The following is a 19,213-nucleotide window of genomic DNA, read 5'->3' as shown; positions in this document are numbered from 1 at the left end:
TACCGAAACAGTGATGGCTTCCAGTGACTCACACCCCTGGGTCATCTCCTCCACTCCATCCCTCATGCCTCAGGCTCAGATGCCTGCCTTGCTGCTGCAGCTGCCAGGACAATAACAAACAGTGCAACCATGGGCCCAATGTCACTGTTGCACTTGTGGGTACTGAGGGCACCGTCATGGCATGACTTTTATAGGGTAGCCAATTGTCTTCTGGTTGGATTTGGGGTCTGCTTCACAGGACAGAAGTCAGGCCTGGTACTCTAAACCGAGCTAAGCAAGAGTCCAGATCTGAGGAGGTCACAATCCCTAAGGTGGGACCCACTGCTGTGACTTTGCTAAATGGTTGTGTAGCCAAGCTGTCTCAGCATTTAATTTAAACCCATAGCTCTAGGATGCTCTTGATGTCAGTAAAGAAGCGTCTCCTTGCTCAGCCCTAAATGGAACATCTCCTATCAGACCCCTGCCAAGGTTCAGGTATCAATGCAGAGGAGGAGGGGGAGGACAGGGAGGAGGGGGTTGGAGAGAGAGGAGAGGGGGAGGAGAGGGAGTAGGAGAGGGAAGGGGGAAGAGAGGGGGGAGGAGGGAGAGGAGAGGGGGAGGAGGGGGGTAGGAGGGGGAAGGGGGAGAAATTTAATGGCCTGAGGACAGGGAAGAGTACCATGAAATATTGTTTTCTGTACAAGGCATGGCTGCTATACTCACAGACTCATAGTAGCCATGGTTACCTGCACCAGACCTGCCCCAAATAAGCCAATCCAAATTACAACCTAGACTAGGGGTGAGCTCACAGAAGTCAGTCTCTAACGGAGGAGAAGCTGGCATTCAGCAGCTGCTTGGAGAAGGAGAATCATTCTTCTCTGGAGGGGTGGCCAGAGGTAGGGTTGCCTAGGTTCCAGGAGCTGGCCAAGAGCCCATGTACACCCAGGCAGTGCCAATTGGGCTTAGTGAGCTATTTGAGAATAGAAGAGAACATGAAGTTGAGAGGAAGATGCACTCGGGAGGATCCAGGGGCTACTTGAGACATGAAGCAGGGGGTGGATAGAACCAGATTTAATTGTGTGGCATTCTCAAAGAATAAATGTCAATAATAATCTTAATGCCAAACCCATTGAGGTCTGTGGTCCTTTGCTTCCTTTCGTATCTCTGAAGACCCATAAATAATCCTAGGCTAGACCATTTGAGGGTGAGACTATTTGGAACCCCACAGACCAAGCCAGGCTCCTTGCTGCTAGATCACCTCTTTACAGAGAAGCCAATGGCTCACCCCAGAGATCAGGCTGTGTGTGACTCAGGCACTGAGAGGGGAAAACAAAAACAAAAACAAAAAAGAATGAAACCGTGTGTGGTTGAAGCCATGGATTTCTGAGGTAAATTTTCATACAGTAAAATTGAATGACATCTACCAGTGAAGCTCTGAAGGAGTAGAGGCTCAGCCAGGACATGGTCCTAAAAGTAGATGAATTTAATAGCTTACACAAAATTACACAGACACCATCAAACTGAGAGAAAACTGAAAGTAACTTACCCCACACTCCCATAAATACAGCGAAGACCAGGGTTCCAAAACTGTCAAAGATGCACAATTTCTGGAAAACAGAACAGCAAGGCATAAATAAATCAATTCCTCACTTATCAGAAATTCAGCAAATACGTAACACTTCGTACACTCTGCAGCCTGCAGTGTTCGCTGAGCCTGATGCTGGTTTAACAATCACTACACGTATGACATACCCACAGATGGAATTTCTCGCATTTTAAAAGCAAACAGCTTTCGCAGTCTGAGCCTTGAGTACATTTTTCCAGTGGAATCTTCCCACACGGCGATAAAGGACTAGGCACATCTGCTAAGATTGCAGGCCGTTAAAGCCTCTTTTATGAGCTGTCAGAGTGAGTTGGAGAACGCAGGGAATGGCTCTAAGGATCCAGTGCCCTCTAAGTAACTTTATGGTTTGCCTCTTATCAGTGTCTCAGTCCCCTCAGAGGATAAATTCCAGAAATATTCCTTTCCTTATTAAAAAAAAATATATAAAGCTGAGTTTATGGAGTGATGGCTCTCCTCCAGGAGCCTTCTGCTTCCACCCACCCGAGGACGGCTTTGCATCTGTAAGCGATGATGAGAGTTTTCAGTGGGATCAAGGCAGTGCAGGTGCTTCTGCTGATGGCACTGGTACAATTATCAGGAAGGATTACTCTCTCACTGGGGCGGAGCTATCACGGCCGCCAAACTCCTCCTCTTTGGTGATGGACACATAGCCTAGCTGCCATTATGAATGGCTGGGAAAAAAAATCTAATTGACTTCTGTCATAGTTAGGGTTTTACTGATGTGAACAGATGCCATGACCTAGGCAAGTCTTCTAAGGAAAACATTTAATCAGGGCTGCTGCAGGTTCAGAGGTTCAATCCATTATCAAGGTAGGAACATGGCAGCATCCAGGCAGGCATGGTATAGGCGGAGCTGAGAGTTCTACATCTTCATCTGAAGGCTGCTAGTGGAAAAATAGCTTCCAGGCAGCTAGGATAAGGGACTTAAAACCCACACCTACAGTGACACACCTACTCCACCAAGACCACACATTCAAACAGTGCTACTCCCTGGGCCGAGTATATACAAGCCATCACAGTTACCAACTTTTCATTTGTGAGCACTTAACTTCCTTAAGGACTCACAAAACTAATGGCTAAGTGGGAGCAGTGTGTTCTGCCTGTTTTACAAGAGGTCATGGGAAGAGTAAGGGGGTGGGGGTGCACGAAGAGGATCCAGGGGAACTTCTACAACGGTGACATTCAAAGGTGTTTCTAAGTGGGAAGTGCACTCTGCCTAGATAGGTTCCTTTGTTTCAGTTGCTTTTTATATTCAAAGCTGTGTAATTTTCACAAACACCAAGCCATTGTTTATTTTCATTAGAAACTATATATCTAGTTGTGCTGAAACTACGTATCTAGTTACCTTCTTATCCTCCAGGTTTCCAAAGCAGATACAAGTGCCTCCCTCATCCATGTGGACCTTAACCAAACAGCATGATCCTAAATGGTTTCAGGAGACAACCCTCTTTAAAAAGAAAAATCTCCAGGTGAAGGAAAATGTATGCCCACGAATGATGCTATCTGTATCTTTTCTCTTTGTCTTTGGGGACCCATTGCTCTGAGATGTCCTTCAACCATTTACTGCAATAACTGCACACAAAGTGCTGTGAGAAATATTCCACATGTGTAATCTCCTTCCTTAAGACCCCATCCAGTGTTACTCCCATTTTGGAAGTGATACAAGTCAGGCCAGCTGCCTAGTTCCCAGGGAGGGATGTGCCTGGTACCCCAGGGAAGAATTAGACATAGATGAATCCACCATGCTACTAAGAAGATATTTGGCCTCTCTGCTCTTTGTCCTGAGAGCCCCTTGGAAGCAGGAGTAGGGGAGATGGTAAGGTACATGCTTGCTTAGAAGCTTAGCTTATTTTGATGGGCAGCTGACACAGTGGTCCAAATGCCACGTGAAGAGCAGTCCCATTTTGTTGGAGTTACATCAATAAGTGAACATTTCTTCAGAAGAGAGGCAGAAATTAGTAAGTGGATCACTGTATTAAGGATGGAAGAGATCAGAAACCTCTTTTCTGCCCCACTCCCCCATCCTTTCCCTGATCCTCTCATCCTTGCCCCGCCCCTCTCATCCTTGCCCCACCCCTTTCATCCTTTCTCTTCAGTTCTTATCTATGTGTCCTTTGCTTTGTAAATGGCTCCCACAAGATCCAAGAAGTCCTTCAGGAAACATGACAGAACCAAAGGCCTCCCCCCACACTCCCACCCCCGAACAATGAAAGACACTTGAAGTCCTTCACTAAGGTAGTGTAGGTGGAGTTGAAGGAATGAAGTGGGGAGGGGAGGGAAGAGTTATGGATGTCTTCAGAGCGGACCTTCCACTGTGGCTTCGTGGGTGCACAGCTAGCTACTGCTTGGGTGCAGAGCCTCGGGAAAATGCGCTAACAACTGTCAGTAATTTATCTGTCCCAAACCATCAGCCAGTGGCTTCCCTGAGTCTTACTAAGCAGTGCAGTCTTCTAGTTCAGTCTGGGCACTGCCTTGGCTCAAGGGACAGGCAGTTAAATCCTCTTTAATCTTAGTTAACTGTGTGCGCGCACACACACACACACACATACACACACACACTATTAAAATATAAAAAGCAGTACTCTAGGGATGGAGAGATGGCTCAGCAGTTAAGAGTGCTGGCTGCTCTTCCAGAGGTCCTAAGTTCAATTCCCAGTAACTACATGGTAGCTCATGACCATCTGTAATGAGAATCTAATGCCCGAGACAGCGACAGTGTACTCAAATGAATAAGTCTAAAATAAAGTTCAAAAAGAAATCAATACTCTAGCATTACTCTTAAATGACAGACTTTGCTAGATTACGTCAGCATGCTCCAGGACCACACAATGATTCCTGGTCTCCCATGGCAAAACAAGATTCACATCGGAGACCAGCAGTCCATCATGACAGGCTGTTTCCTTACCTCCAGAGATAAAGCACCTATGATGTAGGCAGAATCATTCCCACTTTACAGGTTGAAATGTTGAGGTCCTAAAAGGGACCTGTCTGTCAGAGCTCACAGCTTCTCAGCACACTTTCCTCCTGTCTCAAGGCTTGACCCTAGTCTCCTGGGTCTTCAGAGTCACCCCACCAGCCAGTATTTGGGGTGTCAGCAGCGTTTTGTGAGGATGTTTTGCGTCAAGCATCTTTTATCATCAAAATACAAAACTTCCCTTTTATAGTAACAGATATAGTCTAAATATGAGCAAGAGAGCCTTTAAAAATCCAAGGGTATAGTGTCTGCATGTGTCGAAAGCAGAAAACACAAACTGTACAAACTGTAGGTTTTTTAAGTACACATCTACAAGCACACATTTTAGGCTTTTACTCATCTGTATTAAGGCAAATACTTGCAATGGTACGCATATGGATGAGGCTATTGCTCAATGGAAGGGCAACCCCCAGTCTCGAGAAAACAAAAACTCTGCTCAAAATAAGCGGACTTTGGAACTTCCGTTTGGATTAACTGAGTTCCTCAAGTAGCTTCAAACCCACCACACCCTTACTTCCCCTGAGGTGCCTGAGAAGTGGTCGCTGTCACTTCATTATCTGTAAATGCAGAATAAACATGTGGCCAGGACACTACCTTCCAGGGTGGGGGAAACTTTATTTACGAAAGCCCTTTTTAAAATTCCTCAGAGGGAGAAGAGTTTTAAACGCTGTGCTTAAGTGAGTATTTTCTGCCAACATCTGGGCCGCTGAAAATTACCTTAGAAGATTCACAGGTGATATTCAGCCTCCAGAACGGACACAGCCTGTCACACTGGGGGCACATCAGGATCTGGCCGCCGATGTCAGGATCGCAGACCTCTTTGCTAAAGAAAAAAAGAAGAAATAAAGCAACCCAACCCAGAAACGTTAACAAAAGGCCTTTCATATTCTATCAACATGATAAAATCCAAGTCCATCCATGACAAGCAATGGAGCCGAAGCCTGTGAATCAGGACGACAGGAGAGACTCGTGATTCTGACGAAGGCTTGCCACGTAGAAACTCTAGAAGCACACGGAATAGCCAATGATCTACATCCTTTCTTTAAAAATTGGTGGGTTTTTTTTTTTTACATATTTCAAACATTTTACGCCTTTATTTTGATTTATCTATGTTGGTATTTTGCTAGCACGTATGTCTGCGCACTCTGTGCACAGAAGCCAGGACACTGGATCCTCCTGGGGCTGGAGTCATAAGATGGTTGTGAGCCAGCACATGAGAGCTAGGAATGGAATCCAGGTCCGCAAGAAGAGTAGTCAGTACTCTTAACTACTCAGGCATCTCTCCGGCACCTCATATTTTAATGTGATATCTTTTACTAATTCTTTGAGAATTCCATACAACACCCAAGTCTACTCTTAACTCGGGGCAATGAGGAACGGTCCCCCCTAACGGCTTTACTTGGATCTGTAGAGCACAGACAGCCCATCGATGTAAGGCTTTGAACACTGGGAGAAGAGAAACCACAGCCTGTCACAGGGCCCGGCTGTCTCCACACACCACCCAGGGCCCTGCCGTTCTCCATAAAACCCCTCCAGTTGCTGTTTGTATTTGATGTAGGAATCACATTACTGCTTCTGCTTCCATGAAGACCACACCACTCCCCCTGCACAGGTCCTAGTATTTATTGTAGCATTTGGTCTCACCTTGAACCCAGAGATAATAAGAGCATATTTAGTAAATTTTGTGGACATAGAATCAATATATAAAGTACACACAGGGAAATAAAAAGAGATTTTCTCCTTATCCACTAGAAACAATTGGGAAATAACATTTTAAAAAATATTATTATTTCTTTCAGTAGCTTAAGTATAGTGTCTGGGAATGAATCTAATCAAAGATGTATTAAGATTTATATGAAAAAATACTATAAAACTTTGTCATATACAGTGAGGAAGATCTGTAGTATGATTTCAGAATTGTTTGGTGGCAGGGCACAGGGATATCAGGATTCTTGTTGGATCTTTTTCTATTGCTCTACAAATCTCACAGGAGACCCAAAGTTCATACCAGACCAGTTGCTAATTAGACACAGCTGACACAGTCTAAACCAACAACAGCAACATAAAATAAAACATGCAAAGGTTTTTACCTATACCCAAAGACCTGGCCCCCGGTTTAGGCAGATAGGAATGGACAGCTCAATTCATGATACATGGAAGAACATGAACTCAAATTAAGTCCCACTGTGTCAATAAAAATCAATTCTGTTTGAGAAACAAGAATGACAGCTACAGAATATGAAAGAGGAGCAGACAGGGTTGGAGAGCCGGGCTTCACAGTTGAGAGAACATACTGCTCTTGCAGAAGACCTGAGTTTGGATCCCAGCACCTACCGAGAGTAGCACACAACTGCCTGTAACTCTAGCTCCAGGGGACCCGATACCTTTTCTGGTTTTTTTTTTGGGGGGGGGGGCACCTGTGCTACCAAGACACACATGTAATCGAAAATAAATGTTTTTAAGAGACTTTAACAACAAAAGAATATCTCAACAGTCTTAGGTTAAGGAGAAATGCTGTTACCATGGAAACGAAAACCACAGAGGATGTTACCGACACATTCAAGATTTAATGAAAAAAGACCAGGGGTTGTAGCCTGCTCTCAGAGGTGATGCTGTTTCAGATGGACACTACGGGAATGGGAGACGGACAGCATTACAGCTGTCCGGGTGACCTCGAAAATAACCCAGAGAAACATGGGTATGGGAAGCGTGTCTGAAGTGGCCATGTCAGCCCTAACAAAACCTACTTATTCATAAAATCAATGAGAACAATGACAAACATGTTCAGACTCACCCTTTTCTGAAAGTGTGTGTGTGTGTGTGTGTGTGTGTGTGTGTGTGTGTTTTAAGGGCTGGCCAATCTGGGAAGAATACAGTTTTGGAGCATTTTAACTAGAGCAGTTAACTAGACCCTGCCCATCTCCCCAGGTTCATGACAACCTTAAAACCTAGCAGCCTTCCAGCACTATGAGCAAGAGCAGCCTCCCAGTAACTGAATGGGGCAGACAGTACCTACAGCTAGCTGGGCAGGGACCTCTCCCAGGAGTGCGAGTGTCGGGTCTGTCTGGCCGGTTCCTGGAGGAGCTTCATGATGACCATTGTCATTTTCTTACCTCATACTCAGAGCTCTTACTGTGAAAAAGTCCAGTCAAGAACCTTTAGGAACTATGTAACAGAGCCGTTACTTGAGTCAGTGATAACCACAGACACCAACCCACAACCTTTAAAGGAAGAACTAGGTATGGCGGAGCCACAGTCCTCAAACCTTTAAGATGCAGCAGGCCACGTGCATATGTTCTAGATAAGAGTGCATAAACCTGGACAGATCTGAAAGATCCTGGAGGCTGACCCTGGCCTTCCGCCTAAGCCAGAAGGGAAGCCTTAGGAGAGCGGGATTCTGTCTGTCGGAGTCAGACACATTCCCAATACACATGGCAAGGAGAAAGGACAGGACCCAGCATCAATACAATCACTGTAATCTAACTGGCGCGTAGTGATCTATTGCACACACAGACTCCAGTGCCCATACAAGGCAGGGAACACGGACCATGGAATCCGTCCAGGAAAGGAACAAGGGCGGCAGAGGAATTGCAACAAGAAGTAGCAATAAACCCTGAGGGAAAATCTGATTCCCGTGGCTCTTACAGTCTAATACTTAAAATGTCAAATTCTCAATGTGCACATCGAAGGCGCATCAGAACCCAGAGTGAGCAAATATGTGCTGAGAACTAAAGGAAATCACACCTAGGGCATTAAAGAGACGATGTGACCGCGTCTCACCAATGAGGAAAGCAGTGTTGCTAACGAGAACAAAAACATTGAAGCCAAGCACAGTCACAGCAATGAGGACATCGTGAAAGGCTCTCCTCTGCAGGCTAGAAAATTCATGTATCTCAAGATTATACAGTCTGAGAAATGGAAAGAAAAGACCTGAGAATCCAGCTTCAAATACCAGGGAACTCTATCAGACACATCATCAGCACATGCATCGGGCAAGTCACATACAGGGAAGGAACCACTGAAGGATGAGCCTGACCTCCAAATTTTGATGAAAGCTTTCATCTTTACATCCGAGAAACTCGGCAAGATCTTGGAAGGATACACTTAAAGAGATTCAAACCTAGGGACACCATACTCAAAGGGCACATAGAGAGAGAGCCCTAGGGAAGAATGGAGAGAGAGAGAGAGAGAGAGAGAGAGAGAGAGAGAGAGAGAGAGAGAGAGAGAGAGAGAGAGAGNAGAGAGAGAGAGAGAGAGAGAGAGAGAGAGAGAGAAGAAGAAACAGAGAGAGAAACAGAGAGGAACAGAGAGAGAGAGAAACAGAGAGAAACAGAAAGAGAGAAAGAGAGACAGAGACAGAGACAGAGACAGACATGACTGGCCACCCAGAAAGTAATCAAAGAGAAAACATGACTCCCTGTCAGAAACTCAGGGTCCAGAAAGAGTGGGACAGTGTTTGCTAAGTCATAAAAGCGAGCTGTGTACCCAGATTCTACACCTGTGAAGCCAGTCATCAAGAATAAAGGAGGAACTCGTGTAAGTTAAAAACAAACAAACAAACTACTGGGCTCTCAGGTCAGGTAGGATACAACACTGGCTCCTTCCAATCTCTGCCCAGCCCCTAAGAGACACCAAGTCGAGCTCCTAACACACAGACTTGTGAGAAATAAGCTCATTACTCACAAACTCCCCTGTCTGTTGTGATACCACCTGAGACAGAAGAAGACAGGACCTGACAAGGAACTTCTATGCTGAGCACACAGAGAACTATTAATTCCAAGTCGACACAATCATAGCCAGAAGATTCCAAGAGACGTTTCTGTAAAGTCACACCAGTGATAAACCCAGAGAAGATGCTTAACCCCAGTCTAGGCTGGGGAACCCCACAACAGCCATGATATACCACTTATACCGAATGAGCTGGTCAATATCTCAGGGTTTTACTGCTGAACACACACCATGACCAAGTCTTATAAGGACAACATTTCATTGGGGTTGGCTTACAGGTTCAGAAGTTCAGTCCATTATCATCAAGGTGGGACCATGGCAGCATCCAGGCAGGCATGGTGCAGGAGGAGCTGAGAGTTCTACATCTTCATCCGAAGGCTGCTAGTGGAAGACTGACTTCCAGGCAGCTAAGATGAGGGTCTTATAGCCTACACCCACAGTGATGCACCTACTCAACAGGGTCACACCTCCTACTAGTGCCACTCCCTGGGCCAAGCATATACAAACCATCACAGCCAATTCCAAAACATAAAAACAAAACCAAGAAAAGTACCCACTGGTCCCTGGAGCATCTGGAGTCCTTACAGGTGGCTGGTGGGAACGTACAATAACAGTCATCTGGACTGTACTTTGGTCTCACAATGTCAAACTGAGACTTTATATATAGCCCAGAAACTCTACTTTTTGTTAGATCCTCAAGAGAAATGAACCATATGTCCCCGTGACAACCTGCCAAGTAAATGTTCTCAGCAGACATAATATTCCTGAGAGTCCCAGCATCCATCAGTTGCTGTACTGATTGGGAATGTAGCATACGCATGCAATGGGATATCATTTGACACCCAAAGGGATTGGGGTATTAATAAATATATCAACAAAGGACTTCGAGACAGCGTGAGTGGTAGAAAGCAATAATGTGAGGCCACACAATCATGGAAGGCCATGTAATCATGATAGACCACGCACAAAATAGCTTGACTTACACAATATCCATAATAGACAGATCTACAGAAACCAAGTACATTAGGTCTTTCTAGAGCCTAAGGGAATGGCCACTCAAGAGATCACTGCTAATGGGCACCGGTTTCTTTTGGGGTTGTTTTGGTTACTTTTCTGTTGCTGTGATAAATACCATGGCCACAGTAGCTTATAGAAGAGTTTAATTTAGCTTACATTTCCAGAGAGGTGTTCCTTACAGCAAAGCGGCATGTCTGCACATGGCAGGATCCAGAAGCTGAGAGATCACCTCTCAACCATAAGCATGATGCAGAGGAAGCAAACTGGAGGTGGGGGTGAAACTATATAAACTCTCAAAGCCCATCCCGGTGATGTCCTCCTGCAAGGCCACACTTCTTAAACCTCCCCCAACAGCGCCACCAGCTGGGGACAAATTGTTAAGATGCCTGAGCCAATGGGAAACACTTCTCATTCAAACCACTACATTCCACTCCTTGGCCCCCACAGACTTATGGCTGTATCATAAAGCAAAATGTATTTAATCCAATCTCAAAAATCCCCATAGTTGTTACAAAAATTTTCAAGTCCTAAACCCAATGTTTCTTTTGAGAATTAAGGCAATCCCTTAATTGCACCTCCCCCGGAAAGAATCAAAAAGCAAACCACACACTTTTAACCTATAATGGTACAGATTATACATCTGAAGAGAAAGGCACATGGGCATAGTGAAGAAATAATGGACCAAAGACAGACCAGGACCCAGCAGGGAAAATGACAAATCCCATAGTTCCAAATCTGGTGTCTTACAGACTTTGGTTTCAAAGTGCTTAGATAGTTCTTCCCATTCAGTTTTGCAGGCTGCAAGGGACAAGCCTCCTGGACTGGTTGCACTCGCTGCATGCAGCTCTTCCTGGCAGATGTCTCATGACTCTGGCATCTTCCGCCTCATGAGGTCTCCACTGTAACCATCTTTTAGCTGCCAAAGCCAGCACCGTGTGAACAACAGTGTCAAGTCTGACTTCCAGCACCCACTCAATAATGGCTGCACATACCTATACTCCAACACCAGGGGAGAGACAGTAGGATGCCAGAAACTCAGTGGTAAGTCAGTTTAGGAGACGGGTGAGCTCCTGGGTCAACAAGGGACGCTGTCTCAAGATGGTAAAACCGACAGCAAGAGGGAGATACAAGTTCTGCTCTGGCTTCTATGTGCTCCTGTATTCATGTGCATGGACCACTGCCAATATCCAACTTATCTAAAACACATACACACACACACACACACACCACCATCATCACCATCGTCATCACCATCCAGTGCATACAGATATGCATACATGAATGGACCTTACAAAAGTGAAGCCCGCTCATTCTGAAGAGCTATTCTGGGATGCCAAGTAGGACTAGAACATTAGCCCAACAAAGAAGCGGAAGACAAACGGAAGGAGAAGGCAGCAGCATTCAGACCGCAGTTGCGGATTCTTTTTCACAGAGAGAGAGAGAGAAGACTTCCAACAGCCATCTTGGGCACACGGGTTCTGCGGCCTGTCAGTGGAACAGGCAACGTGTCTATATATCAGGCCGACGACCATCCAGTCTCAGCCAGTCTCACATGCTCAGGGCTTGAAAAATGTCATCACCTCAGCACTGAAGCCCGTGGGCCACCATCTGCCCGTTACACCAGGACAGAGGCCAGCCCAGCAGGAGACAACAGAGAACACCAAGAGCAGATGCATAATAATACAACTAACAAGAGCACCTCAAAATCCAGTGTTCCCCAGCACCCAGCGACCCCGCCTTAGATCAGTGGGTCTCAACTTCCCTTGTACTGTGACCCTTTCATACAGTTCCTCATGTTGTAGTGACCCCTAGCCATAAAAGCATTTTTGTTGCTACCTCATGACTGTAATTTTGCCAGTTATGAATCATAATGTAAATACGTTTTCTGACGGTCTTAAGTGACCCCTGCACAAAGGTCACTTAACCCCCAAGGGGATTGCGACCCACAGGTTGAGAACCATTACCTAAGATGCAGCTGGCATTTGAATTCCAGTACCCAACACAAACGTGTTATAAGGTACTGCGTTATTTCCCCCTTCCGACATTATATGGGATAAGTCTGTACAAGTAAGAGAACAAAAACCACAAAGCCACTTGAGTTTCCAATCCTACATCTCTTAATTTAAGAAAAAGTCATTTCTAAACACAGAAAAACACCCGCTTTCTCACAGGACCCTAAGAATTCAGAGCTTTTATTGGCCCAGAACTGCAAAGCTGTGCAAAGCAGTCCTCAGAAGCCAGAAGTTCAAGGGCAACCTTATCTTCAGCCCTTTCTTTTTCATATACAATGTTGGAATACACACACACATACACACACACACACACACACACATATCTATATCTATATCTATATATCTATCTATATTTTAATATTCTATATATATATGTATCTCCCCAGACATAATACTCCTATCAGATGCTGTGTTAGATTATCTGAGAAAAATGTTTTCCATTTTCTTTGTTACTATTCTCAGAACAAAGGAGAGAGAGCATGCAACGTGTGTTTGCAATGAGGTCTTCTTTGCCCAGACAGTCTAAAACCCTGGAAACACTTTCAGACTAATTACGGTGGCGACAAGGGTTAAAGTGGGATTACCTCCAAGTGCAGTTATCCTGATCAAGAAACCCATAGAGGAAGCAGGCCACGCCCACCACAGCTGCCAGAAGGAGCATCTGCGTGTAATAGCCCAGCCAAGCAAAGTAGATTCCAATCTTCTCTCCGTAATACTTCCTGGAGAGAGAAGAGAGAGAGAGAGAGAGAGAGGGTATTTTTAGAGGCTCATCACGGTACAGCTTCGCTCTAGCCTGGCTGCTTGGTTTTTTAAGTAAAGGAGGCTTTTTAATGAAACAGTCCAATCCCATTCACCCTCAGCATGCTCACCGCCACACGGGCGCCTGAGTTGAACTATGGAACAGAGAGCAGAAGCAGAGTTAATTTAAAAGCAAGGAAGGAAAAAGAATTGCAGATGGGGCACACGGGGTATCCTCTGCTCTCCGTGAAGATGAGCACCATGGTACGGATCCTGAAAGACCCTTCAATGTGCGGGAGTCTTCTGTCCGTTCAGCTAGCTGCTATTGAGTACTTGGAGAAACTGTCTACATGTCTACATCCACATACTATTTTATCTACAGGGTAATCAGAGTTCACTGAAGTACACCTGTGTGAGAATAATCCAGATAATATTAAGCATGGCAGGACTATAGAGGACCGAATAGTCAAATGAGTCTTTATGAGATAATGAATCTAACAAACGATTTTTCATGAGCGATCATTATTGCTGTTGGAGGTTATTGGGGAATAGACAACAACGGATGCTCGGACAGTGATGTTATCAGCTGTCACTCCTAGAGAGCAAGGCAGCAGGTGGTGGAAGCCCTGAGGATGTTGATGCCCTGACGTGAGGCCATAATAACCAATGATGAACTGGACCACTCAAGACCTTCACCTTCACAAAGACAGAGGAAACAGGAAACCATGCCAACGGGAGCACCCGATGCTGCATGCTAAGTATCCCTGTACAAAGCAGGTCAAGTCATTGGACAGGGATGATGTCACTGCAGCAAACACACGGGACAGAGGCATGCTTCAACATCATAGCGCCCAAACTACCTGCTTCTAATAGGAAATGTTCTGAGACACAAGCCTCATGCAGTCACAATTTCCTATGAGGTAATGAAATGACATCTAACAGCACACGATGAGCTACTAACACTTATTCCTGTGGGGGAGGGCGGGGGGAAGAATTCTAAGTCCCTGACAGGTCACCTCTAATCCCTGGGCATTTCCTGGAAGTGAAGGGAGTCTTTCCATTGGTGGTGGGAACACACTGATACTTTCTGCCCACCAAAGTCATGCTGGGGCCGAGAGAGAGAGTGTGCCCACGAGATGACTCTAGATAGAGTTGGCCAGGCCCGGAAGACCCATCTATGATGGTCAAGCTGTGAGACCACTGCTGTTGGACCAAGGGTAAGAAAGGACTGGATTTTATGTTCAGTACCAGGGATCAAATCCAGGGCAGGTTTCACCACTGATTTAAGAGCGGACACTGAGACACATAAGTTACGATCCATCTTTTGTGTGTACATAAGACACCCTGGGATGAGAAACCTATGGGTTACACAAAGCTGGGTGAGGCCCTCTGGTTGGCAATGGTGTGTGAAAGCTGCCTTGCACACACCACAGGGCATCTCTGAGTATTTCTCAGCGGACTACTCTCTCCTGCTCACCTGATAAGATCCAAGGGCTGTTTCTTGTATATACTCCGAGGGTGAGCCCATTCCCTGTACAAGAGGTAACGCTCGCTAGGACAACTGATGTCCCCCGACTCATAGTTGAATCTGCACTGGGAAGCAGAAAGAAAGAAATGAGTGTCATGGTCCTCCCTCAGTTTACAAATCTGATTCTTAAATAGGGCACTAATGGCCATTGAGGGAACTGCCCCCCACCCCACCCCACCCCCGCCAGAAGGGACAGACATGCCATTTAATAATTAATGACTCTATAATAAGGGTGATCACTGTTGCACTTGGAGCTTATTTGGGAATAGAGACAACAACGGATGCTCGGGTAGTGATGCTTGCAGCCGTCACTCCTAGAGAGCAAGGCAGCCAGGTGGTAGGAGCCCCGAGGATGCTGATGCCCTGACGTGAGGCTGTGCTAATCGATGAGAAACAGGACCACTCAAGACCGTGGGTCCTCCCAATCAATGAACATCTGTCTGAAAGCCTACCCCACCTTGGATGGTGGGGAGACCAGAACACTGGCTGGTGAGTGGCAGGTACTTCATTGTCTCTCAGTTCAGCAGTTACATTGACAATACATAGAAAATAAGTAGCAGAGACTATATTGTGTCACCCAAGACACAGAGGCTACTGCCGCTGTTTGAATCCAAGCTCCCTTTCTCCCGTCTGACCCATTCTCCTGTTCATGTACAGAACCACAGTATCACAAAACCCATCCTTGGTGAGAGACCTGGTCTTTGTTTGGCTCCTACTCCCACCACAGGATTACTCCAGACTTAGAGACAGGGAAGATTGGGAGCACAGACAAATGTCAACTGAACATTCTAGGACGGTGGTGTCCCACACTAACATCCAGAGAACAATATGCAACTGTCCCTGAGGTTCATAAGTTTCCACTGCTAATTTTGCTGGGGCACAAAAATAGAACAAACTGTCAGGCCTGGTGGCCACTGGGTCTCCCAGGAGGCTCAGTCCTTGCTATCTTACCCCCGCCTCCCACTCTCTGCTTACTTATCCATGTGAATCAAGCACTTGTTTGATGTTCTGGTATTGTTTGGATACATTGTACACTTCAAGATTGTCTTCAACCCCCAAAGTACATAACACAAAGTAGCAATGATCAAACAAAGTGTTTGTTTTCTTTGGTTGCAGAGATTTAGACAGATCGGTAGTAAGTGCAGCAAAGTGACAATGGGATTGACATGGTATTTAACATAATTCAATGACAGGACACAGTCAACACTTTTAGATATATAATGACCTCACATATAGGTGGCCTTGAAGGGCTGGAGTGATCGTATTTAAGAGTCAGTCCACAAGAGATATGTTGGCAGCCTTATAAATACCCCTGAATCCGATGGGCCACTATACCCTTTGAACAGTCCTTCCTTAGTGCCAATAACATGGCACTTTGTCACTGTGACATGAGCCCCCATAAGCCCTATTTTAAAAGTCACGGTACAGCCTGGAAATAGTATTTCAAGGGGGAAAAGTCTAGTTACAGAAACTATCAAATGAAAATTGTTTTCTTTACAAACAAACAAACAGACAGACAGCCCTGCTTTTTTTTCTGGAAATGACATCTGTCGGTACTTATGAAACTAGCTATCATTTATATGACTGGGACTAATAGTTTACATAAGTTTAATTGACTCTCAAAACAACTCTGCGAGGTGGCAACAGTGACAACACATTCCTTACTGATAAGGACATGAGGGAGCAGGGAGAATATGCATGTCACCAGGGCATCTAGCTGGGGAACAGAAGAGTGGCACTTTGCTTTCTGACACGGAGGGAGTGCTGCCCTGTATGATGTGTAACTGCCACGCTGCTCACTGCAGAGAACTGTTCATTCTCCCTAGTCCTTAAAACCCAGCACGGCCCCCCCCGGGCTCCGTCAGAGAGGGCTCCCTGGATCTTTCCCGCCCTGGATCGGCTGATGATCTTTCATGATAACATCTCGGTCTTACTGAGGCAGAGACAGAATGTCAAAAGGTCTACTTCCTCCCTGTCTCACCAGAGTACTCACGGGCACCTTCGGTTTTGCCATTTGACTTACGTCGTGCAGAGGGAACGCTGCTTTGTAGATTCCAGAACTGACCAGTCTATTAATCCCAAATTTGTTAACGTTGTTCATCACTTGGTATTTGACCCGAGAAAGGATGAAATAAACCTAAAAAAGATTTCAAAACAGACTATGTGTTTCTTACGGTAGAACCAGTCCACGCGACCATTGTTTATTACTATAGCAGAAAACCGTCGGCACTGAAATCACACCGAGACTGCTAATAATAGTTAGTAGGCTTCTATTTCTAAAAACAAAACCACAACGACTCAATAGTTTTCAAGTCACGGCAAAACAGAAACCATATTCGGTTTAGACGTACAATGCGGCTTCTGGTGGCAGGGTTGAAGAAGGAATCTCTATCGACGATGTAGAAATCATTCATTCGGCTCTTCTCAAATGGGGCGGTGAAGAACTCCTGCTCTGGCTTGATGACACTCTCGTTCACCCGGAGGACCTTGGTGAACCAGTTGAGGTTGCCAAAGGGCGAGCGTGTTTTCAGGTCGTTTGGCTTTAGCGGGAGTTTGATGTGCATGATCTCAGCATAGGTGCACAGCACTTCCCAGGGCGCGTGCACTTTCACGAACACAAGCTTGTCATCAGAAACCTATGAAGGAACAACAGAACCCAAACAACGATTTTTACAAGTTGAAGGCACAGCTTCCTGCCCCCCCGCCCCGTTCCAGTAGGTTTTAAAATAAAAATCCATGTAAATAGGACATTAGCAAAAGTGAAGATATCAGCTCTACAAACGATTATATATGTATATATAAACTAAAAAAAATAAATCTAAAGTTTGAGTTAAGAAACATAAGACCAGTAATTTTTAAATACTTATTTTTAAGTCTTATCCGTGAGTGCGTGTCAGGTATGAGCACTTGTGCAAGCACACTATGTGTGGGCACAGGCACGCAGGTGGCCCACAGCAGCCAGGAGAGAGTACCAGATGCCTTGGAGCTAGCATAGCGTTACAGGCAGATGTGCTGGGAACTGAACGTTGGTCCCCCACAGGAGAAGCAAGTGCTCCTAAATTCCAAGCCATCCCCCAAGACTCAAAGTTGTAATATTTTAGGTGAGAAAAGCAAACTGTTTGTCAGTACACAATCTCAGTGACTTGGAATAACGACACTAGAATATTCATGGCAGTGTTATACAAATGAAAAAAATATTCTAAACCTAGAAATGGGCTGCTTAAATTACACCTATCCATTGTGCTTTATATGGCCATTAATGTCAAGGGATTATACGTGTTGCTATAGATATGCAGTCTCTGTTTTAAAGGAAAAAGCAAGTTAGAAAACTGAAGTGATCCCTTTTTCGAAGAAAGAAGTGTATATGTAGTATACCCGTTGGTCACACATGTGGAACTCAGAGGGTGACTCTCCGTGGCCAGCTCTCATCCCCAGCCATGCAATCCTGGGATTGAACAGGGGGCAATCAGGATTTTATGGAGGGTTCTTTGCCCACCAAGCCATCTCACTGTCCTGTGGTACCGGCCTTGTTTGTCTCCTTTCCCACTCTGGCTGCATTTCCTGTGTCATAGCCCCAATTCCAGGGGATGCATAAGATCTTAGGCACAGTGGTTAGCCACGGTTTCAAAGAAACTAACACTTACAGATCTTGTTGCTTCCAGCTGCAGGCCATGGCAGATGAGGTTAGATTCATAAGCTTGTCTTTTCCTCTGACAAAAGAAATGGAATACATGTTAGATAAAGATAGACTGCCAGGCTTAGCAGAAAAGACTCATTTTTTTCCTTAGAACTATTTAAGAAACTATTTTCTTTTTTTTTCTCTCCTTGGTTCTTTTTTTCAATTTTATTAGATATTTTCTTCATTTACATTTCAAATGCTATCCTGAAAGTCCCCTACACCCTCCTCCCGCCCTGTTCCCCTGCCCACCCACTCCCACTTCTTGGCCCTGGCATTCCCCTCTATGGGGCATATAAAGTTTGCAAAACCAATGATGGCTGAATACGCCATCTTCTGCTACATACACAGCTAGAGACAAGAGCTCAGGGGCTACTGGTTAGTTCATATTGTTGTTCTACCTATAAGATTGCAGACCCCTTCAGCTCCTTGGGTACTTTCTCTAGCTCCTCCATTGGGGGCCCTGTGTTCCACCCAATAGCTGACTGTATGCATCCACTTTTGTGTTTGTCAGACACTGGCATAGCCTCACAAGAGACCACTATATCAGGGTCTCTTCAGCAGAATCTTTCTGGCACGTGCAATAGTGTCTGGGTTTGGTGGCTGATGATGGGATGAATTCCCGGGTGGGGTAGTCTCTGGATAGTCCATCCTTTCATCTTAGCTCAAACTTTGTCTCTGTAACTACTTTTATGGGTATTTTGTTCCCTGCTCTAAGGAGGAATGAAGTATCCACCCATTGGTCTTCCTTCTTTTTGGTTTTCTTGTGTTTTGCAAATTGTATCTTGGGTATTCTAGGTTTCTGGGCTAATACCCAGTGAGTGCATATCTAGTGACTTCTTTTGTGATTGGTTTACCTCACTAAGGATGATATCCTCCAGATATATCCATTTGGCCAAGAATTTCATAAATTCATTGTTTTTAATAGCTGAGTAGT

At 45.2% G+C, this 19,213-nt stretch overlaps 1 protein-coding gene across 6 annotated transcripts in view; it reads right to left on the bottom strand.

The window, feature by feature from the left end:
* Positions 1 to 19,213, bottom strand: part of Ano6 (anoctamin 6) — a 178,997-nt gene that overhangs the window by 41,223 nt on the left and 118,561 nt on the right. For all 6 annotated transcript variants that reach the window (XM_021216888.1, XM_021216889.1, XM_029547923.1 and 3 more), the window contains 7 exons: positions 18,245 to 18,310; positions 16,952 to 17,236; positions 16,624 to 16,737; positions 14,550 to 14,665; positions 12,919 to 13,053; positions 5,295 to 5,400; positions 1,526 to 1,586 (listed from right to left, as the gene is read on the bottom strand). In XM_021216888.1, the coding sequence (XP_021072547.1) occupies positions 1,526 to 1,586; positions 5,295 to 5,400; positions 12,919 to 13,053; positions 14,550 to 14,665; positions 16,624 to 16,737; positions 16,952 to 17,236; positions 18,245 to 18,310 (883 nt within the window). The remainder of the gene's footprint in view (positions 1 to 1,525; positions 1,587 to 5,294; positions 5,401 to 12,918; positions 13,054 to 14,549; positions 14,666 to 16,623; positions 16,738 to 16,951; positions 17,237 to 18,244; positions 18,311 to 19,213) is intronic.

Source organism: Mus pahari, chromosome 17 (assembly GCF_900095145.1).
Source record: "Mus pahari chromosome 17, PAHARI_EIJ_v1.1, whole genome shotgun sequence".
NCBI lineage: Eukaryota > Metazoa > Chordata > Mammalia > Rodentia > Muridae > Mus > Mus pahari.
This window is presented reverse-complemented; position numbering and strand designations above follow the sequence as displayed.